Here is a 23,484-nt window from a genome sequence, read left to right on the forward strand (position 1 = left end):
CTGAACCCTAAATACCATCAAACAGTGAAATAATAATAATAATCATAATAAAAACTATAAAGTCAACAAGTGACATCAGAGCTTAGGAAAAAAACACTAACCCAACACCCTGATAATGATTACAATGTTTATGAATAAACACACAATTCAAACACAGATATTCTGATTCATTCAGGTTTTTCTGTAAGATTTTATGGAAAAACCAAGACAAACTTTTGGCCAACCCAATATATACTTCATTAGAGAAAAAAATGTCAAAACTTCAAGTATCAAAGGAAAAGAACAAGAAATTACATATGACTCATGGGCATTCTGCATTCTATTGTTTCAAGATGGTGAAGGAAAGATAAGAGTTTGCTTTGTTTGTTTGAATTCTGTGCCATGTGATGGCAAGATTTCACTGCACTATACTTTCCTGACGAAGTAAAAAAACTATTACTTGAAGGCAGCTCAACCATACATTCTTAACTATAGGGCATATTTAGGATACATATACAACCAGGCTTTTAAAAAATATTCTTTGTGTCTGTTACCTATGTTAATTGCAGTTTCTTGTTTATCTCCTGTCAAGACCCATATTTTTATGTTCGCTTTCAATAGACTTGTTATCGTTTCTGGAACACGTGCTTGAAGGCGATCCTCGATAGCCGTGGCTCCAAGTAGTAGGAACTTCTAGATGTTTTTGGGAAAAGATAGTTATTATTGCTAATTAAACATAAAAATGTATCGTTTCTTGGCCTTTTGGCTAAGATCAAGTGTAAAGATAAAAATATTTTACAACGGAATAAATAGAGCAAATTTTGATAAAAGACATGCCATCTAATAATTTATTATGCGAAAGTCCCATATGTGCATACACTCACACATTTTTTTCTAGTTTCTTCCACTGGTCTATTTGTTTGTCCCTATTTCACTATAGGGCTTCCCTCATGGCTTAGTGGTAAAGAACCCATATGCCAATGCAGGAGACACAGGTTCGATCCCTGGGTTGGGAATTTCCATTGAAGGAGGAAATGGCAATCCACTCCAGTATTCTTGCCTGGAAAATCCCATGGACAGAGGAGCCTGGTGGGCTACAGTCCATGGGGTCGCAAGAGTTGGACACTACTTAGCAACTAAACCACCACCACCATATAATGTATGAACCCTTCCACATGTATAGGCCCTTACTTTTGTCTGGAAGAAAAGTTTCATAATTTTCTCCATAAATCTCTTATCACCAGATGGTTTATTTTATAGTTTTTCTTTCTATTGTGAAGTATTGGTCTACCACTAGAGAGAAGTGGTTACAGTGTTATTTGAAAGTAGACTTTTCAAACTCTTTGGCAATCACTAAAAACATTTTTAAAGGAAATATGGTTGATATACTAAAAAAGAGAGCAAGAAAGCAGATTATATATAATCCTCAATTAGAACCAAAGAAAGCAGAAAAAAAGTGGAAAAAAATAAGAAGAAAAAAGTGGGAACAAACAAAAATAGTTACAAATACAGTATATATTAACTAATCATCACTATAAGCATGGCCTAAATGCTTATAGTGGTCTAAATACACCAATTAAATGAGGGTTAGGTTAGGTTAGAGGCTTCTCAGGTGGCTCAGCAGTAAAGAATCCACCTGCCAATGCAGGAGACATGGGTTCAATCCCTGGGTTGGGAAGATCCCCTGGAGGAGGGTATAGCAACTCACTCCAGTATTCTTGCATTCCAAGGACAGAGGAGTCTGGTGGGCTACAGTCAATGGGTTCATAAAGAGTCAGACCTGACTGAGCAGTTGAGCACACACACACAAATACACACAAGAGGATACTACATATATAATACATGCAAAAGAACAAAGGGAAGAGATTGGAACTCAGTCATTAGCCCAATATTTCAGATGATTGTTATATGTTATTCTAGCTTATTTTTCTATAATAAACATGTATTTCTTTTCAAGTGGGAAAAGCCACACAGAGGATAACAAGATTGAAGCGACTAGGATGCGATTCAAAACAGGGAGAAATATTTTGAACAGTTTAAAAGACATTTTATGAATTCTTAATACAATAAGACAGATGAATACTTCAGAAAAAAATTTACCTGAGCTTTTAACAAGACACCAAGATATGACTACATTGATAAGCTCATAAGCTCATTTTCTTCAAATGTGTTGGCATGGACAACACATATGGTATACATTACCTGTTCAATTCTATCATAACAGTCTTCCAGACTTTGCATTCTGTCTTGTACCACTGTGCTGGCTTTCTTATACATGACCAGCCACTGCTCATACTCTATTTCAGTTAAGTCTATGTAGGCAACACAGAGAGTTCTCAGACCTGCAAGAGAGAGGTCACCTGGTGAGGCTTCCAGTGATTTGATAGAAGTAGAGAATTTAAAAACGAAATCCAAAAGTGTTTCAGAGCCCATGGGACAATAAAGGCCTTTGTGTGGCCCCTCCTGACTCACCTGGTCTCCTTACTCATCTTCCCTCCTCCCCTCCTCCTTGCTCACTGTAGTACCCTCGCTGGTCCTCATGTTCCCCAACATTTGGACTTGCACATCCTATACCCAGAACACTTTCTCCTGAGGGCCTGTCATTCTCTCTCCCATCCTGCAGTCTCTACCTAACTCACCCTACACAGAGAGCACCTCGTCGCTCTGTCCCTTTACCCTGTTTATTTTCTCTCCATAGCACTCCTCACACCACATGACATCATCTATCATTGGCATATTCTCGCAGGACATTAGCTTATGTTTTGTTCACTTCTGCCCTGGAAGCTGAAAACACTGCAGGGCACTATATAGATGCTCAATAACTATTTGTCGAATGAAGGAAAGAATAAGAGGCTTCAGTTTCCAACATTAAAGTAAGCCCAACAAATGTTGAGATAACAGAAAATTAACTTGAATCCCAAGAAGTTCAAGCTGGGTTTAGAAAAGGCAGAGGACCCAGAGATCAAATTGCCAACCTCCTCTCGATCATAGAAAAAGCAAGCGAATTCCAGAAAAACATCTATCTCTGCTTCATCGACTATGCTAAAGCTTTTGATTGTGTGGATCACAACAAACTGTGGAAAATTATTCAAGAGGTGGGAATACCAAACCACCTTACCTGTCTCCTGAGAAATCTGTATGCAGGGCAAGAAGCAACAGTTAGAACTAGACATGGAACAATGGACTTGTTCCAAATTGGGAAGGGAGTACATCAAGGCTGCACATAGTCACCCTGCTTATTTAACTTATATGCAGGGTACATCATATGAAATGCCAGACTGGATGAAGCACAAGCTGGAACCAAGATTGCCAGGAGAAATATCAATAACCTCAGATATGCAGATGATACCACCCTTATGGCAGAAAGCAAAGAGGAATTGAAGAGCCTCTTGAAGAAAGTGAAAGAGGAGAGTGAAAAAGTTGGCTTAAAACTCAACATTCAGAAAACTAAGATCATGGCATCTGGTCCCATCACTTCATGGCAAATAGACAGGGGAACAATGGCAACAGTGAGAGACTTTATTTTCTTGGGCTCCAAAATCACTGCAGATGGTGACTGAAGCCATGAAATTAAAAGATGCTTGCTCCTTGGAAGAAAAAACTATGACCATCCTAGACAGCATATTAAAAAGCAGAGACATTACTTTGCTGATAAAGGTCTGTCTAGTCAAAGCTATGGTTTTTTCCAGGAGTCATGTATGAATGTGAGAGTTGGATCATAAAGAAAGCTGAATGCCAAAGAACTGATGCTTTTGAACTGTGGTGTTGGAAAAGACTCTTGAGAGTCCTTGGACTTCAAGGAGATCAAACCAGTCAATCCTAAAGGAAGTCAGTCCTGAGTTGGAAGGACTGATGTTGAAGCTGAAACTCTAATACTTTGGGTACTGATGCACAGCACTAACCCATTGGAAAAGACCCTGATGCTGGGAAAGATTGAAGGCAGGAGGAAAAGGGGACAACAGAGGATGAGATGGTTGGATAGTATCACCAACTTGATGGACATGAGTTTGAGCAAGCTCCGGGAGTTGGTGATGGACAGGGAAGCCTGGCAGGCTGCAGTCCATGATGTTGCAAAAAGTCGGACATGGCTGAGTGACTAAATTGAACTGCAATGACATGTCTGAAAAATTTTTTTAATTGGAACGTAATATTTTAGGTTAATTGTGGCAAAACATTCAAATACTTGAGAATTTCCTGTTTCTCTGCATAACAGGCTTCTCAGGTGGCTCAGTGGTAAAGAAGCTGCCTGCCAAGCAGTAGACAAGGATTCCATCCCTGGGTCAAGAAAATCCCCTGGAGGAGGAAATGGCAACCCACTCCAGTATTCATCCCTGGGAAATTCCATGGACAGAGTGGCCTGAAGGCTACAGTCCATGGGGTCCCAAGAGTTGGACACGGCTGAGCCACTGAGCACACACACACACAACTCTCTGGAGAAGATCTATAGAAGTTGTCATCAATATAGTTCCCATATGCTTCTACCTATTGTAACCAACCTACAGCACAGGTATATTTTCAGAGACCACTAAAAGATCCAAAATGTAAACTTGCAAAATATCCATACTCTCACATAAGACACACATGTGTCTATAGGAAGCAGCAGTTTGTAAACTAAAAGGAGAAAGTGGACTATAGTTTTCAAGGTACTCTTAGTCAGTATTACTCCTTGCTTTTAAAAGCACCTATAAACCTTCCAATGGATGTTGTTCTTATTCAAAACTCACTCAAGGAATGTATTTCATAGAGAGATGGATGATAAGTCAAAATCAGAAGGATAAAAGAATGCAGGAAAATATCAACCATGTCAGCATTCTGAGTTATACACAAAATGATTAACTTCAAAACACACAACACAAACCAAAAAAAAACCCCAAAAACCTCCCTTTATTTCCAGTTCAGTTCAGTCACTCAGTCGTGTCCAACTCTTTGCAACCCCATGGACTGCAGCACACCAGGCTTCCCTGTCCATCACCAACTCCTGGAGCATGCTCAAACTCATGTCCATCAAGTTGGTGATGCCATCCAACCGTCTCATCCTCTGTCTAGAAATAGATAATAGATTGAAGACACTGCTTTAGGAATAAAGGAAGAGGCTACAAATGTAAAAACATACATTTTAGTGTTTGCAACTAAGCACAAAATACTGTTGGAGTGGAAGAAAGGGAAAATAATAAGACTGCCTAGACAGGGCCTGTTTGGGGAACCATTTATTTTTAACCAAACTGAAGGCATACAAAGTCTCACATACCAACAAATTCCCCCGAGCACGCATTGAGGCTATAATTTCAACAGTTAAGGACAACATTACAAAAGGGAACTCAATTCTAAATAATTTTCACTTACCTTCTTTAGCAAAATTTTCCAGATGGACTAATGTCTCCTCCACAAAGAGAGAATTTTCTGAAAGTCTCTCATAAATCACTGAATCCTATAGGAAAAAAGCCACACAAACACACACTGTGATTAACATCTTATCTAAGCCTGATAATCTGAATTACAAAAACTTTTATCATTTTTTTGTTATAGCTCATAGAAGTGAAGGAGCTCAAGAAGCCCCAGTGAAGGCACAATTCCAGGAAAAAAGATGTTACATACAGAGGAACAAAGACAAGGAACAGAACAAATATCTCATGGGGACAATGCACGTGAGAAGCCAGTAAAGCAAAATCTTTACAGCACTGAAAGAAGAAAATGGTCAGCCTAGAAGTCTATAGTCAGCAAAAATTTACTTCAAGAGGTTAGAAAAAATAAAGATGAATACATATTTTCTTTCTGACTTAGACTGAAAAAATGTATCACCAATAGATCTATGTTATAAGCTATAGTAAAGGAACTTCTTCAGACAAAAGATTATTATACCAGATGGAAATATGAGTCTGAAGAGCACTGGACATGGTATTGGCATGTGCATACATATATATATACATTATTTCTCTCATTATCTAATTCTTTTTATTCTAAGAAATTGGACAAAGTTAATAGCTGTAAAGTGTGAAGATTATAACATTTGTAAAATTAAAATGTATGACCAGCATACCAGAAGGATGAGGAGAGAGAAATGGAAATATAGAATTATAAGGTTCTTGCACTATATGTGAAGTAATATAATATCACTTGAAGGAGAAATGTAATAAAGATACCTATTATAAGCCACAAAGTAGCTACTAAAATAAAAACTTTAAGTTTTAAAACAAGGAAATTGGAAAAACAAATTCAAGTAATCCAAAAGAAAGTATAAAATAAAAAAGAACAACTGGGGCCAATAGAAAATAAATGGCAAGATGATATATTTAAACCTAGTCATATAGATAACCATACTATATAAACAGTCTAAACATCAGTTAAAAGGCAGAGATTTCCAAAACAGATTTAAAACACTAGACCCAATAGCATGCTCCCTGGAAGAAACACACTTTAAAGACACACATACACACATACAAACAAAACCGAAGATTGAAAAAAAAATAAAGAAGACTTCCCTGGTCTTAAGACTTTCTTAACCAGTTGTTAAGAATCTGCGTGCCAATGCAGGGGATATGGGTTCCATCCCTGGTCCTGGAGGAGTCCACCTACCGTGAAGCAACTAAGCCTCATGCGCCACAACGAGAAAAACCATGGTAATGAGAAACCCACACACCACAACTAGAGAGTAATCCACAACAATAAAGACCGAGCACAGCCAAAAATAAATAAATAAAATTTAAAATAGTAAAGAGACTATGACAATTTTTTCACAACTAGGAAAAATTCCACAACTTGGATGAAATAGAAAAGTTCTATAAAAACCACAAATCAAAGCTAACTAGCTAATTAGAAAAAAATGTTCTGAAGAGCTCTATATTTTTAAAGAAATGGAATTTGAAGTTATGAATATTTCCACCTCAGGTCCATAACTATGTGCTAAGTCCCACGAATCCTTTTAGAGACTCCCTGAAAGCATAGTGGTAGTCTTGGGAACCCTCATCACAGATGAAAAACACATGGAAGAATGTTTGCTATCATCAGTCATCATGGAAATGTAAATTAAATTCACAGTGAGATACACACCTATCAGAACGGCAAAATTAAAAAGACTAACCAGGCCTGATGTTGGTAACAACTGCTGGTAAGAATGTAACTTCAACTTGGTGGTTTCTTAAGAAGTTGATATATAGCTCCCACGTGATCCAATAATTTTACTCCTGGATATTGACCAGTGAGAGATAAAACTATATGTCCTCAGAAAGAGTTGCAAACAAATGGTCACAGGAGCATTACTTGTAGCAGCCAAAACTGCATATCATTGGATCTCAAAAAAATAGCTGAGTGACAGCACGTTTTCACTGACATCAAAGTTTAATAAAATTCTGCTGGCATTTCAGTGGGTTTGGCGGCCTTGAGATGGACTTTTCAGCCTAATGCTATCAACCACCAGTGATAACAGCACATACAAAGTAATGACATTTTAAAATCCATTACATGAATGATGAATCCCAGTACGTACGGCCCCTTTGCAGTAGAGCCGGAGCTGTCCTTCAGAAGTTCGGACGATTACAGACATCCTCTTTCTGTTACTAGAACAATATTGAAAGTAATGTTAGTTTCTGTTTTCCTCAGTATGTGGAGCTACCACCCAAGCAAAAACTCAAAGTCAAAAGACCTCTAATTGTCAGAATCCTCAGCTGCCTATGGCTAAAAAGGCTGGCACGTTTATTACCAGCCTCCTCGTCTTCCTTCTTTACTGACTTCCTTTAACTGAAATTCTGATTATAAATCTCCACCTTCTTCTACTACTATTCTTTTCTTCCATGGGAATTTACTGACACAAGTATATACAACAGATCATATTAGGATATATTGGATTAATATGTACTATTATAATATAATATAGCACATGATGCATATATAATGTAACATCTTTATGTATTATACATACACATGTATTATACAACATGTATATTACTTAAAATACATAAATTTTATATACATGTAATGTGCTTATATAATGATGAGAGAAGGGGAAAGCAGGCCTGGTCCTCACACCATCTTCATCAACTAGACCTTTCTGGCCCTATTTTCCTGCACAAGATATTAAATTGCTGGCTCAGTAGACGCCAGAATCTTTTGAATGTATAGTTCTGTCTCAAAGCCCTCCGGATGTGTGTGTGTGTGTGTGTGTGTGTGTGTGTGTGTGTGTGTGTGTGTTATAGCTATCATAGAACCTAAACTCACTGCTTTTGTTCCTGATTTAGGAGCCCAAATCGGCTTGAAGATCTCCTCTCACCTCTGTCCTCCACACACAGCCACAGTAAACTGGGCGAGACAGTCCTTCCTCCTCACCAGGTCATTCACCCACTCTTCATTCTCCTTCCACCGTTCAGTCACCAGCCCAAACCCCACCTCCTCACAGGCTCCCAGACCCCTCAGAGGTAAACCTCCACCTCCCGGGGCACCACAGTCTCCACCAAGTCATACTGCTCAATATTCTTTATCGCCCTCAGCATGAATGGAGCAGAGGCCGCACAAACAGGCAGTCATCAAGGCCACCTTACTCCTCGAACAGTTCTAGGAAAAGTATTTTTTTCTAGGACTCCTCAAATGTTCTAGAAAAATATTTTTAGCTTTATAGACTGCAATGCACACCACAGAGATGAAAATACATTTTTTAAAATTCTTTAGCTTTTCTTTGAATTTGAGCAAACTCCAGGAGATAGTGAAGGACAGGGAAAGCTGGTATGCTGCACTCCATGGGGTCATAAGTTGGACATGACTTAACAACTAAACAGCAACTTTTCTTTTACCTTCGGAGGCACAGACTGGTTGACAATACCAAGGACTTTGGAACCAGTAGACCTGGATTTCAACCCTGATTCTGCCACATATTTGCTTAGAGACATTGGGAAGGTCATTTAAAGGGAGCCCCAACTACAGGTCTTCCAAGTGTATGGCCATCATGGGCCTCAGAGGACAGTCCTGAACATGTCCTACAGACCAGACGGTCGCAGTCATTACTTCCTCCATGTTTTCAAGCTCTTTCAAAAAAATAACTTTATTTTCCCTCAGGAAAAAGACTGATCAAGAAAAAGATGTTCAAGATTGGAAGAGAAGTAAGAGGTTCATAGAAATTATGGGCAAAATGAGAGGAGGAGGCTGTTCTTCGGGGAGAAGAAAATCTTGGTAAAACTGAAACGCTTAAGCCTCAGAGAAGAGTGTTCCAATTAAAATAATTATCATAATGAGGCCTAGAGAAGCAAAAACTGAACTGAGATGCAAGGGTGTGTAGAAGCTAACTAGAATTTCAGGCTGCTGTTTTTGGGTTTTCATTTACAGCCAAATTTCAGTTGAATAGTCAAAGAAGAGCCCTGGAAAATGCACATACAGAACAAAAAGGTAGCCTACCTAGAAAATTCCAGTACATTAAGTATTTCAAATGTGAGTTCTTCTCCCATCTACAAGAAAATAAGACAACATATTCTTACCTTAAGAAAAAAATATTTGTCTCACAAAGTAACTCACTCTCCCAATCATGAACAAGTTTCACCCTCCAAATACATATCTTTTTCAAAATAAAGCCTTCCTGCAAGTCTGATGAGATGATGGTGCCCTCTTCTGGTAAGAATGTTGTTTGCAACCTGGACAATATTAACAAAAGTGCTTCCTATAGCGACAGATTAAGACTGAAACACCTCTCCAATCTAAAGTCAGCATGATTAGAAAAATTGTACACGTGTGTCTCTGGATGAGCAGGTGCATGTAAACCGCTAGAAAGTATATCAAGTATTACTCACAGCTTCTATGGTGACAGAGTTTGGCATCCTTGCGGTGAAAACAAAGCCAAGTTTCTTGGCTCCTTTCACTAAAGCTGCTTCATCTGTCAATAAAAGGCCTGTATTAATGGAGATTGAGCAAGTGTATTAACACTATACTTAATTTAATACAGATCTCTCCAGCAGTAAAATATCATGTCATTCTTTAGAACTTGGGGTTTTCTACCCAAATGTGTTTATCAGTGCTTCTAGGTAGCAGAGAGTGTTGACAGAAGAAGAAATCTGGTTAAGCAGGGCCTCGGTCAGTGGGACTAATCCACCAGCCTGGAATTAAAACACTTTCCTCCTGCTCACTGAGGTCTTCTCTGTTCTCCACAACATTAGTAACACTTCCATAAAATGTTGCATGGCCTTAACCTGCCCCGTGCCTGGTTACTGACTGTAACCTGCTTCTAAGACCCTGCTCCAAGACCACCCCCTGCCAGCCTTCTGGGCACTTTGGGGGTGTGTGGGGTATGTGGAGAGTGGAAGCCCCAGAGCTTCAGAGTGGCTCAGAGCCATATAAGAATGCCCCAAACTGGTAAGAATTTCAGGCAAGGAAAAAGGCAGGCACGACTGGGGATCTGTGATGGCCTCCCTTCCTCTGTGGGCTCATCACCTGCCAGGTGTTCACAGGCACACGGCACCTACCTGGAGAGGAGGCCTGGTAGCTTATGTTGTTTCCCTCTCTCTCTGGAAAAACAGTGTGGCACACACACAGCAGAGTAAGAAATTCCTTTATATGCTCTTTCGTGGGCTGTAAGAAAGGGACACAGCTAATGACTCTCTTCTAACCTGCCCCTTCAACTCAAAAGTCCTATATAATCTGCATATATATATACATATACACCAAGTAAGATTTCGCTTCAGATCCATACAGAGTAAGGCACTGGCTAGAAACCATACCACACATTCAGAATGTGTTTGTGGGGTGGAGGCTGAGTCAGGGGCAGAAGTGGGGCCTGGGGCGACCACAGGGAATAGGAAGACCTTGCTCTCTAGGGATGTTTGCTCTCCCTGGGGACACAGATGTTCGCAAAGCAGGAGGAAACAAGAAGGAGGTGTGATAGGGAAGTCAGGGGCATATTTTAGGGAGATGATGCAGAGTACACCATGCAAAATGCTGGGCTGGATGAAGCACAAGCTGGAATCAAGAGTGCCAGGAGAAATATCAATAACAGATATGCAGATGACACCACCTTTATGGAGGAAAGCAAAGAACTAAAGAATTCCTGGATGAAAGTGAAAGAAGAGAGTGAAAAGCTGACTTAAAACTCAACATTCAGAAAACTAAGATCATGGCATCCGATCCCATCACTTCATGGCAAATAGATGGGAAAACAATGGAAACAGTGAGAGACTTTATTCTTGGGGCGGGGGGGGGGGGGGGCTGGCCTCCAAAATCACTGTAGATGGTGACTGCAGCCATAAAATTATAAGACACTTGCTCCGGGAAGAAAAGCTATGACCAACCTAGACAACATATTAAAAAGCAGAGACATTACTTTGCCAAGTTTGTCCATATAGTCAAAGCTATGGTTTTTCCAGTAGTCATGTATGGATGTGACAGCTGGACCATAAAGAAAGCTGAGCACCAAAATATCAATGCTTTTGAACTGTGGTGTTGGAGAAGACTCTTGAGAGTCTCTTGGACTGCAAGGAGATCAAACCAGTCAATCCTAAAGGAAATCAGTCCTGAATATTCACCAGAAGGACTGATACTGAAGCTGACACTCCAATACTTTGGCCACCAGATGCAAAGAACTAATTCATTGGAAAGGACCCTGATGCTGGAAAAGATTGAAGGCAGGAGGAGAAAGAGAGAGGATGAGATGGTTGGATGGCATCACCAACTCAATGTACATGAGTTTGAGTAAGTTCTGGGAGTTGGTGACAGTCAGGGAAGCCTGGCATGCTGCTGTCCATGCAAAGAGTCGGACACAACTGAATGACTGAACTGAACTGAACTGAACTGACAAGGGAAAAAAAGCATATTTAGATGTTTAAATTAAGACCTAAATGGAAAGGTTAATTGTGGGTCTGTGTTCAAGTGTGTGGTGGCACACACCAAAGGTTGTAGCACTTTCCCAGGACCCAAAATCAGGACACAGATTCATCGTTTGTGGAGCTTCAAGATAAATGTGGCTCCAACATCTTGAGTGTAGGGATCAGAGGCACAGAATGAGGTTGGAGACAGAGAGGACCACAGTAGTAAGTCAGGATTCTATCTTAAGTGTGCTGCCAGTCCTCGGAAGGGTCTTAAGCAAAGGAAGAACATGTATGGGTTTTACATTTTAAAGATCACTTTTATTTAATTTTTGGCTGCTCCCCAAGGCATTTGGGCTCTTAATTCCCTGACCAGGGATTGAACCCATGCTCCCTGAGTTGGAAGGCAGAGTCTTAACCACTAGTTTACTGGGGAAGTCCCAAAGATCACTTTTATTTTTAGAAGATCAAGATTTCCCATCAGCTAGATCAATATCTTAAAATAGATAAGTGAAGATATTGATTGCATGCTATAGAACCAAAGGGTTTAAAAGCAGATAGACATAGGATTTCACAGATTGCTACATAGTAGAATATTCCTATATAACGTCTGAATTCATTCACACTCAAGTCAAGGCATAGCTCATACTTCTCATGTTAAATCCCTTGCTTACTATATTAATACCAAAAACTTTTCAAGACTCTCTCTCTTTTCCTTTTAGGAAAATACATGTATGTTTGAAAGTTACATAACAAAACCCTGTCAACATAGAGGGAAAATAGCAGACTTACATGATCATTCTTAAAGTTCTGCAACAATGCTGGGTCATTGAATTCATAGGAGTCTGAGATGGAACAAGGAGACTGACTGAAGAAGAACAGATAACATTCATTTTAACTAAAAGTTCCTGGTAGTACCAGTCAGCAATCACACAGACCTAAGTGAAATATAGCCCCATATTCTGTTTTCACTAAATCACAATTACAACTAGTAAATATTCAGTGTTCTGTCAAATTATAATTCCCTGGTGGCTCGATGGTAAAAGAAACATCCTGCTAATGCAGGAGATTCAGGAGACACGGGTAGATCCTTGGGTTGGGAAGATTCCCTGGAGAAGGGAATGGCAACCCACTCTAGTAATTCTTGCCTGGAAAACTCCCACGGACAGAGGAAACTGGCGGGGCTACAGTTCATGGGGTCACACAGAGTCGGACATGACTGAACGCACAGCGCCCCCCACCATGTCAAATTATACAACTTCCCAGACCTCAAGCTGCATTAGAAAATGCTTAAACTTGTGTTGAAAATGGTATAGGTATATAGATTCTGAGGCAGAGGAAATTGCCACCAACACAGTAAACTGAAGAATAGATTCTGGGTTCTTCAAAACATGGGAAAGATCTATACCAGGGAGCTTCCTGAGAACTGCCACTAGGGGCCTGAACAATGACGGCTGTGTGATTGTATGTCAGTGCTCCAGTATGATAAAATGTCCAAGGAAAAGGAACACTGGCAAAGGACAGAATGTTATCTAGTCACCTTAAGTCTTTTGCACCATCATCACTTTTGCTTGACAGATCTCTAAGAGAAAGTGAGGGAAGAAATATGATGATTACAGGTTATAAATATAAAACTCTTTAGGAATTCTAATCATGTTTAAAAGTAGACGTAAACCATGTTTTAGAAAATAAAAACACTGCAAGTTTTCATTTAAGGTATGTTAAGTTGCAATCTCATTCAGATATAGCTATAGTACTAGAAGTTCAGATAAGTTCTAGAATAAATGAAGTCTACTTAATTTTGTTAAGAAAAAAAATGGGAACTTCCAACAGAGTATGGCAATAAAAACACTTACCCATACATTATACCAGCAACACTGCACTTCTTAAATGTCATAATATTGCAAGTGAGGGTTCCTGTCTTATCAGAGAATAAGTATTCCACCTACAAAAAGAAGAAATACATTTTAAATTTAACTAAATGAAGAAAAACTTAACATGATAAATGACATAATTTAAAATGTATTTAGAGAGCAAAGATGTCATTCTTTCTCTTTAAACTCTCAAATTATGTGAATTTTTAGAAAACAAGGATTTCAATCTATAAGAATTCTATCTTTAATATCTACTTCTTTCAGAAGCCATACTCTTCTCTTTGTTTTACACTGGAGATGAAATTCTATTGTAATATGCAAAGTAAACTTCAAGCCATCAAACCTAAGAAATTCAGAAGTCCAAGTTAATTTTCTTGACATAAGAAATCTCATGAAAAGTACCTAGAAAACATTAAGTAGCTAGATTGGTATTGATACACCAATATATATGTATACCTCAGATGAAAAAGAAAAACAGACTCAAAGCCATTTTAATCATGATCATGAATATAATGATCATTTTAAAGACAAATGGAAATTTTGTAGGTGATCATTTCTGTCCAATGAACACTGCAAAGCAATGTGGATTTAAAGTTTTAAGATCTTTGCATTATTTGGATAGACAAGATGGATGCCAACAATTTGTTATGTAAAGTCACCAAAAATGATAATAAAAGGCAGAAATTTTCAGGTATGCTTTCAGAAACATTTGTTTTTATTTTTAGAAACAACTTATTTCTGTATATTGGTTTTTTATCATGCAACTTTTCTGGGTTCTTTTTTTATTATTGCTTACAGGTTTTTGGTGCAGACTTTAGGGTTTTTCTATACATAATATGTCATATGTCAAAAGAGACAGCTTTAATTCTTCCTTTCTGCTTTGGATGCCTTTTATTTATTTTTCTTACCTAACTGCCATGGCTAGGATTTACAATACTAAATTGAATAAAAGTAGCATTTTTTTAATGCTACCCTAATAAGCGGAGGCATCCTTGTTTTATTTTTTTATCTTAGAGGAAAAACTTTTCATTTTTCACTGAGTATAATTTTAACTGTGAGCTTGTTGTACACACCCTTTATTATGTTGAAATATATTCCCTCTGTAGTCACTTTATTGAGACGTTTATGATACATGGATGTTGAATTTTGTCAAATGCTTTTTCTGCATCTATTGTATACATTTCTTATCCTTCATTTTGTTTAAAGGGTGTATCACATTGGTTGATTTGTGCATATTGAGCCAGTCTTGTATTCCTAGAATAAATAATCATGATGTATGATCCTTTATTAATGTTGAATTTGATCTGCTAATATTTTATTGAGGATTTCTGCATCTGAGTTTATAAGGGATATTGACCTGTAATTTTCTTTTCTTGTGGTGCCTGTGCATCCATGCATGCTCAGTTGTGTCCAACTCTTCGCAACCCCATGGATTTTTGTAGCCCACCAGGCTCTTCTGTCCATGGGATTTCCCAGGCAAGAATACTGGAGTAGCTTGCTATTTCCTTCTCCAGTGGTATCTTTGTCTATGCTGGTAAATGATGAAACCAGGATTCACACTCAGGATGTTTAACTTCAAAATTCTGCCTTTTACCATAATTTAGATGTGGCCTCTAATTAATTGAAAGATAGAAAATCAAAATCTGATAAATACATATAGAGAGACAGAACATAAAGTAGATAGAAAAAAGTAACAATTACAGGTCTTTCTTCCTTCAAGTTCTGTACAACTGTGAGAGTTGTTGCTGCTTTTTTTTCAGCTTTATTATATTAATAGTATAATTGACAAATAATCTTGGGAGTTTTTAAAACTGAATTTAAATTTGTAAAGATGCCATTTTCATTTAAAAGGCAACCAACAACTGTCTGTTGGTAACTGGGCATCATTCTCGCCTTTCTATTGTAAGGCAGGAATAGAGGCCGGAGGCTACTATGTTTCTCTGGTCTGCAGATTAGATCCCACCATTGAGAGGCATTTTCAGTGAAGATCCAGAAGCTCTACTGCTTCCCTTCTGGCAGCTGTGGGCAGATGCATGGATTTGGCCGGTGTGAAATTTCACAACAGCCTGTGGATGCTCCCCTATGGGTCACCTGCCTTAAAGAGGCAGAAACCCAGCCATCCCCCAGATTCCAGGGTCCCTGTGGCTCCCTGGAAGCTACCTGAAGCCCTGGGAGCCCCCAGCAGCTTTTCCCACTTGTCCCACAGCTCTTTCATTCTTCTACCTCTCCCCCCAGCTCTTTCACTCTCTCATAAGCACATAATAACCTATATCAGATGTGTTCTACTTGTAACCCATTATGCAATATTATTAATAATTGGAACAAATTATATTTATAAAGCTTCACAAGGGTGTCACATTATCTATGTGCATGCTTAGTCACTTCAGTCATGTCCAACTCTCTGCGACCCCATGGACTATAGCCTGCCAGGCTCCTCTATCCGTGGGATTTCCCAGGCAAGAATACTGGGGTGGGTTGCCATGCCCTCCTGCAGGGGGTCTTCCCAACCCAGAGATTGAACCTGGGTCTCTTACATTGCAGGCAGATTCTTTACCATTGAGCCACTGGGGAAGCCCCAGTGGCTTCCCTCTAGCCCACGGCTAAATCTGGCCATTCAGCTCTGCACACCTCTCCCTAGACCCACCTCCTGTGGCACTCCTGTCACACTGCCCAGCCCTGAGAGGTCCTCACCTGCCCAAGCTCTTCATTAAGATTGGATGTTCTGGCCATAGCATGGACATTACTTCCCTTAAAATGCATATCTTCATCCTGCAGGAAACAAACAAAATAGCCAAGCCACATAGACAGAACTAGGCTCAAAACGTCTTCAGGAAGTCCATACCGCCACTGATCTGATGTGCTTGACATTTATAAAGAATTCACAGTGGAGAGTCCAGAATACTTGGGTTGGGACGTATATATGCTAGTTTTTCACCTGAGTTGGCAGAGTCGATTTAGGAGAAGCAAAGCCATGTAGAAACAAAGGTCAAGGTGATTTGGAAGATGTGGTTTTCAATCCTGGCTGTGACTCAGGCATGCTGTGTGGCGTTAAGCGTGCCTCAATTCCTACGTCTATCAGATAGGGTAGTAATAGGGACCTCCCTCCTGGCACTACTCAGAGCTACTGCAAAGATCAGATGAGAACATGTTTGAGGGCACTTTGTCTAATTTTGTGGTTGCTAAAATAATACTCCCTTTCAAATGATGGTAGTTCATCAACATATTGGGAGGATCCTGTTAAGGTGACATCCAGAAAGAATTTTATTTCAAAGAAGAAACCAACACAACATTGTAAAGCAATTGTTCTCCAGTTAAAAAAATAATACAGATCAGCAAATGCAAACTACTATGAATTACTGTGTGCCATATGCCTGAAACTAACACAATATTGTAAATCAACTGTACTCCAATAAAAAAAGAACAATATGAAGACAAAAAATACTTAAAGTGACAACCCTACACACAGATTTGAAAATCTGTTCAGTCACAACTGACAAAGTATTAACTTCAGTCAATACATGGTTCTAACCTAAGAAATATTTTTCTTAATTTGAAGGAATGCTGAAATGTCATTTTTTCTGTCTTTCTTGCCAAGCTCTGTAAATCTATTGTAAGTCTATTGGGCTCTCCTTTGTGAGTATCTTAAGTTTTAATGTTTTAAGTTTTAAGTTTCTTTACACTTGCTACTAAGCCTCTATCTCTTAAATATTTCTGATCATCTGGAAAATAGATATATACGGAAAATGCTGTGTCCTCAAGAGTGAGTCAAAGGCGTCTAGGCACTGCTGAGTCAGCCTTGGCTTTTGGCCTGTCAGCTGCACTGGCCCCACCACAAGGACTCAGTCACACTGATTCTTGAAACCAAAGCCATAACCCAAGAGAGAACTGTCTTAATTTCCTGAATTTACTACTCACCCAGTTTATAAACAGGGCCTGAATGTATTTCACAATTTCCAGAGTGACCAGCAGACTAATGGGGATGAGATTGTGGTACAAGATGATGAATACCAAAAGATCAAACCCAAAGCTGTGATAGTCATAATCTGTGGAAGAAAAATCAGAGGAACCACGTTGCGACTTCAGGTGATATCTTTATTCATCTGTGTTCTCATTATTACTTTTTTAAATTGTGGAATTTTTCTCCATGGAAATTATTATTAAGAGTATAATTAAGTGGATACAGATCTAAAATAGCTTTTAAAATATTAGCTAAGTGCCAATCAACCATGTAATAGGGTGCATAGAAGCATGGGGATACAAATTCTAATAAGACTTAGATCCTGTCCTCGGAGAACTTCAGATAGCTTGAGAAAGTGGGATGAGTCAGGAACTACAGCATGACGAACTCTGTGAGGTGTGTAGCAAAAAAAAACACAAAGTTGGAGGCACAGAAATGGGTCTTGGATAAGGTGGTGAGCAAAGCATTGAAGAAAGGAAGTTGCTAAACACAGCAGATGGGGAGGGGTTGATGAGGCGGACTTTTTAAACTGTATATAACAGTAGGTTTGAGGGCTTCGCTGGTAGCTCGGTGGTAAAAGACCTGCCTGCCAATACAAGAGACCCAGGTTTGATCCCTGGGGCAGGAAGATTCCCCTGGAGAAGTAAATGACAACCCTCTCCAGTGTTCTCGCCTGGGGAATCCCATGGACAGAGGAGCCTGGTGGGCTACAGTCCATGGAGTTGCAAAAGAGTCAGATATGACTTAGGGACTAAAGTACCAATAACTGTAGATTTGAAGCTAAAGAGATAATTATTATAATGATTTTTTAAAACCCAGGGAAAGAAGTAAAAGATATTTTACTTAAAAATATCTAGAAATTGTTCAGAGGATCTATATGCACTGCCTTATATATGTCTTCCTGACAACTTGCATCTCAGACTTACATATTAAATTTATATAGTTGAATTATGGGAGGAAGAAGTCCTAACTAAATAAAAAGGAAGTTGTAAAAATGCTGGAGGTTGGTGCTTAAGAAGGAAATGTTCTATTTCTAAAACTATTAACCTTCAGTTTCTGAAAACAAACAAGTGAAGCAAAAGCACCAGCCTCCAGTTAGAACGAGAGCCTTCCCTTTTACATGAAAACACGGGAAGTAACACAAAAGCAGCGTCTTCCTCCCACGCTCTGACACTTACCTTTCTTCCCGATGTACCAGGGCTCTGCTCTGTACCTGTCTCTCCAGAATATGGCTCCCACACAGCTCACCAAGGACATGACCAAGAGCAGCAGGAATAACACCAGAATCTGCATGTTAGTCACCTTCTCCACCTTGGATCTCTTGAGGGGTGACTTGACCGCATTCTGCATGATAGCGGGCAACCACACACCAAAAAGGACCAAAAACAAGCAAGACAAGTGAATTACAGTTTGATGGTGAAGGAGGTTAAAAACGGCAATGGTTAAAAAGTACATCTTTTGCCAAATCACAGATGGACTGAAAGTGTGCCCATGGTTTTCCACCTTGCTTCTTGGAGCATCGCTCTCTAGTTCACAGCAAACAGATCCACATAGTAGATCTATCATCACAAAGTCCAAAGTCCTAGGGTTCCTAAAAACACAAAATGTTGTGATTTGGGGCAATGCTATTTGTCACCATAGATTATTTACCTGCATGAATTTAGTTTCAAATCCAGTGTAAACAACTATGCCCAGGATCCACTCAGTATTTTTAAGCTGTGTACCTCTCAGCAAGACCTGGTCAGGCCCAATTGAAATAGGGCTAAAAAAATAAAAAGAGTATTAGTAAATTACCACAGAACTTTTTATTTTCACAATGTAAAACAAATCTAGACTTTCACCATATATATATATATATATATATATATATATATATATATATATATATATATTTCCTTTGTCAAGTTTAACTTTCTGGAAAAATAGCAATTAAAAACAAATGTGTCTTCAAAGAAAGTATCTATTTCTAAAACAGCACAGGAAAAAATTGCTTTGTTATCCATTTCTCACCATTCCAAATATATGTAGGCTAAAAATTTTAGAGAGTAAACAATCTTTATACTTAGAGTGACTATAAAAGTTATTGTCAGGAAAGATTAAGTGGACAAAAAAATGTTTGAGAAAGAAAAAAATGATACCTTTTACTATTTAGGTACAAGGTTCCCACAAAACTGTTGAAATGAAAATTAGGCCCTTCACATTTTATTTTTCCAGATAGGCTTGACAATTGCTTTTCTGTTTTCATGGCAGCTGTTTCTGACAAAGCCTACAAAATAAAATCAGAGGAAAAAATGAAAACTGAATTTTCAATACAAAGTTCAATGTCTCTTGTTCTGTCGCTCAATCATGTCCGACTCTTTGCGACCCCATGGACTGTAGCCCGCCAGGCTCCTCTGTCCATAGGATTTCCCAGGCAAGAATACTTGAGAGGGTTGCCATAATGTCTAATAAAAGAATATTATGAAAGTCAGTGTCTGAAAGTCACTGTAAGTGACTTGGTAAGTCAGTGTACTTACCAAACAAAAAAAAAATTTATATCAAACGCTAACAAAAACTTTGCTAGAAGGCTTTGCCATACCAACATTTTGCAAATAATTCTAATGAGGTCAAAAGAAGTATGAAAGTTAAGTTTCCATTGCCTTGAAGTGAAATTATAATTATCACAATCAAACACCATGTAGTAATTGATAGATTTATGCCTGCAACTGATGATGTTCAACTGTGGATCACACTCTGACTAGCAAGGATCTAGAACAATGATTCCAAACTTCTGTGTGCATCAGACTCACCTGCAGTCATGTTAAAGAACAGATTACAGGGCTGTGCCCCAAGAGTTTTTTTATTCAGTGGGTCTGGGGTAAGGCACCAAAATTTGCATTTCTAACAACTCTAACAGGATGGTGACGCTGCTGGTCCAAGGATCACACTTTGAGAATCACTCATCGAGAAAATGCCTCCTTCCAATGAGATGATCTCAGCCTTCCAGAGAGAAAAGGCAGATCACCTCCAAGAGAATTCAGAATCAAATTGTCATTAGTCTAACAATAGGAAATACTTAAAGACAGAGGATTTGATTTTTAAGTACTTAATTAAGAGACCTTTAAATGTAGAATGTTACAACTTTCTAATTTCAAATAAATGAAAGTTTAGCACAAATATTCTCAGGCATGCATACAAAGTCTTAAAAGTTTTGACACTCAGGGACCTACATTGAAACAGTTTGGGATGAACTTCGGTTCAACAGAAGATACCTTAAATAAAGTCTGAAAGCAAGTTACCAACTTGAAGAAGACATTTGCAACACATACAACTGATATACCTACTCTTATGTGCTGAAAGTGCATGAAGAGATTCTATAAATCAGAAAGAGAACGAATGAATGAAAAGTGTAATGAAAGTGTTAGTCACTCAGTCATGTCCAACTCTTTGTGACCCCACGGACTGTAGCCCGCCAGGCTCCTCTGTCCATGGGATTCTCCAGGCAAGAGTACTGGAGTGGGTAGCCATGCCCTTCTCCGGGGGATCTTTCCCAAGCAGGGGCTGAGTCAGGGCTCCTGCACCGCAGCGGATTCTTCACTGGATGAGCCCCAGGGAAGCCCCCAACAAGAACAAACACGTCCTGTTCATTTTTCTCTCGTCTACTTTCTCTGTTGTTTGAATTGGGTAGTTTCTATTGTGCTGTCTTTCAATTCACAGATTCTTTTCCCCAGCCCTTACATTCTGCTGTTGAGCCCAACCCCTGAGCTTTTTTCATTTGGTTGGTTGGTTGCTTTGGGGGTTGATTTGTGTGTGTCTGTGGGGGGAGAGGGGCTAGTTATTGTATTTTTAAGTTTTCAAATTTCCACATTTCCTTGCTGAGACTGTTTCTTTGCTGAGACTTTTGTTTCAAGCATTTTTGTCATTGCTCATGAAAGCCTTTTTTCTAATGTCCCCTGAAGTGTCTCTGTCAGATAATGCTTACATTTTTTGTTATTTTGGTGTTAGCATCATGGGTTGTCATTTTTCACTGAGTATGAGATCCTTCTGGTTTGGGGTATGGTGAATAAATTTTGATCGAAACCGGACAGCTTGCCTATTACATGTATTATGTTATGAGATACTAGATAGATATCATTTAAACCTTAGCTGGCTTCCTCTGGCACCTCTCTGACAGGGGATGAAAGTTCTGTCTCATTACTGCATGATGGGGGATAAACATACAAGTTGCAAACTTGACCACCTTTTAATGGCCAATTTGGGGGGTGGTCAGTTATAGCTGGGCAAGGGTGAGAGCCCTGATCTCCCTGTAGACCTTCAACAACACCTCCCTGGCATGAATGGGTTGCAATGCCTTGTTACTACTATCCACATGGTCCATTGATCCTAAAGGAAATTAACCCTGAATATTCATTGGAAGGAATATCTTTCCTATCTCCTGGAGTTTGCTCAAATCCATGTCTATTGAGTTGGTGATGCTATCTAACCACCTCATCCTCTGCCACTCCCTTCTCCTTTTGCCTTCAATATTTCCCAGCATCAGAGTCTTTTCCAATGAGTTGGCTCTTTGCATCAGGTGGCCAAAGTATTGAAGCTTCAGCATCAGTCCTTCCAATGAATATCCAGGGTTCATTTCCTTTAGGATTGACTGGTTTGATCTCCTTGCTGTCCAAGGGACTCTCAACAGTCTTCTCCAACACCATAGTTCAAAAGCATCAATTCTTCAGTGCTCAACCTTCATTATAATCCAACTGTCGCATCCATGTGCGACTACTGGGAAAACCACAGCTTTGACTATGTGGACCCTGAGATAAATGAGGTCAAAGAAAGAACAGGGAACTTGCCATCACACTGTTCACAGGGTCACAAGGTCCTGCTATCTGGCTTCTTCTTTCAGTTTTTCAGAATCTTGTTTGTTTTTTATATAAAAGCCAAAGTCTTTAGTTGTACTTAGCAGGAAAAAATAGGTAAAACAATGTCTACTCCAGCTTCACAGAAACAGAAGTCTGTAATTGAATTTTTTAAAAATCAGGTAGGTATCAAACTATTACTATGATTAGCACTGAGGACAAAGATGGGATTTGGAAAGTGCCAGAGGTAAAATAAACTCATTTTCTCAATTACTTTTACAAAGATGATAGATTTAACAAATCCTAAACCTGTTTTCTATTTTCAAATCAAATTAAAGTTTGCAGTAAAGGTAGCAACAGACATGCAAATAATCAAATATAAAATCGGGTACTTCCTTACCTAAGCAAACTAACAGAGCAAAGATCAATGTCCTTTTCTCCATTAATGAAAAGATAGTTGAACACTGCCTCTGCCCACTCATAATCACATGCTAATCTAAAGTTCAGATGGTAGTTTTAAAAGCAATGGTATATAAGATCACCCAGTGTTCATTTATATCCCCTTTTAATCTGGTTATGGACAACTTCCCTGGTGGCTTAGCCAGTAAAGAATCTGCCTGCAATGCAGGAGACCTGGGTTCAGTCCCTGGGTTGGGAAAATCCCCTGGAGAAGGGAACTGCTTACCCACTCCAGTATTCTTCCCTGGAGTATTCCATGGACAGAGGACCCTAGTGGGCTACAGTCCACAGGATGTCAAATATTTGGACATGACTGAGTGAGTAACACACTTTGATCTAGTTATATTTAGTCAGGACAGTTTTACCATCAAATCATCAGCAGAAATATCAAACTCAAAACAAAATGCATAAAGGTGTGTCATCCTTTATGACCTGAATTTTATACAATACAATTTTTCTTGCAGTAGTGAGTGACACATTCATGTAGTTGCTTATTCTTTTGAAAGTACCTTCTAAATATCTCATGAGGATAAATTACATCTATTTAAATAAATTATATCTATATAAATAAATTACATTTATTAGTGGTGAGACCATTTTCATCATGAAAAAAAAGT

General features: G+C 38.9%; 1 protein-coding gene across 3 annotated transcripts in view; it reads right to left on the bottom strand.

The window, feature by feature from the left end:
- The window catches only part of LOC110143381 (phospholipid-transporting ATPase IB-like), an 80,903-nt gene that overhangs the window by 40,332 nt on the left and 17,087 nt on the right, over positions 1-23,484 (bottom strand). For all 3 annotated transcript variants that reach the window (XM_070471695.1, XM_070471694.1, XM_070471696.1), the window contains 15 exons: positions 19,721-19,848; positions 19,233-19,344; positions 18,761-18,926; positions 17,540-17,667; positions 16,316-16,393; positions 13,607-13,695; positions 13,291-13,332; positions 12,543-12,618; positions 10,416-10,521; positions 9,747-9,829; positions 9,358-9,407; positions 7,463-7,532; positions 5,323-5,407; positions 2,182-2,321; positions 534-672 (listed from right to left, as the gene is read on the bottom strand). In XM_070471695.1, coding sequence (XP_070327796.1) covers positions 534-672; positions 2,182-2,321; positions 5,323-5,407; positions 7,463-7,532; positions 9,358-9,407; positions 9,747-9,829; positions 10,416-10,521; positions 12,543-12,618; positions 13,291-13,332; positions 13,607-13,695; positions 16,316-16,393; positions 17,540-17,667; positions 18,761-18,926; positions 19,233-19,344; positions 19,721-19,848 — 1,492 coding nt within the window. The remainder of the gene's footprint in view (positions 1-533; positions 673-2,181; positions 2,322-5,322; positions 5,408-7,462; positions 7,533-9,357; positions 9,408-9,746; positions 9,830-10,415; positions 10,522-12,542; positions 12,619-13,290; positions 13,333-13,606; positions 13,696-16,315; positions 16,394-17,539; positions 17,668-18,760; positions 18,927-19,232; positions 19,345-19,720; positions 19,849-23,484) is intronic.

This window comes from Odocoileus virginianus, chromosome 8, assembly GCF_023699985.2.
Source record: "Odocoileus virginianus isolate 20LAN1187 ecotype Illinois chromosome 8, Ovbor_1.2, whole genome shotgun sequence".
NCBI lineage: Eukaryota > Metazoa > Chordata > Mammalia > Artiodactyla > Cervidae > Odocoileus > Odocoileus virginianus.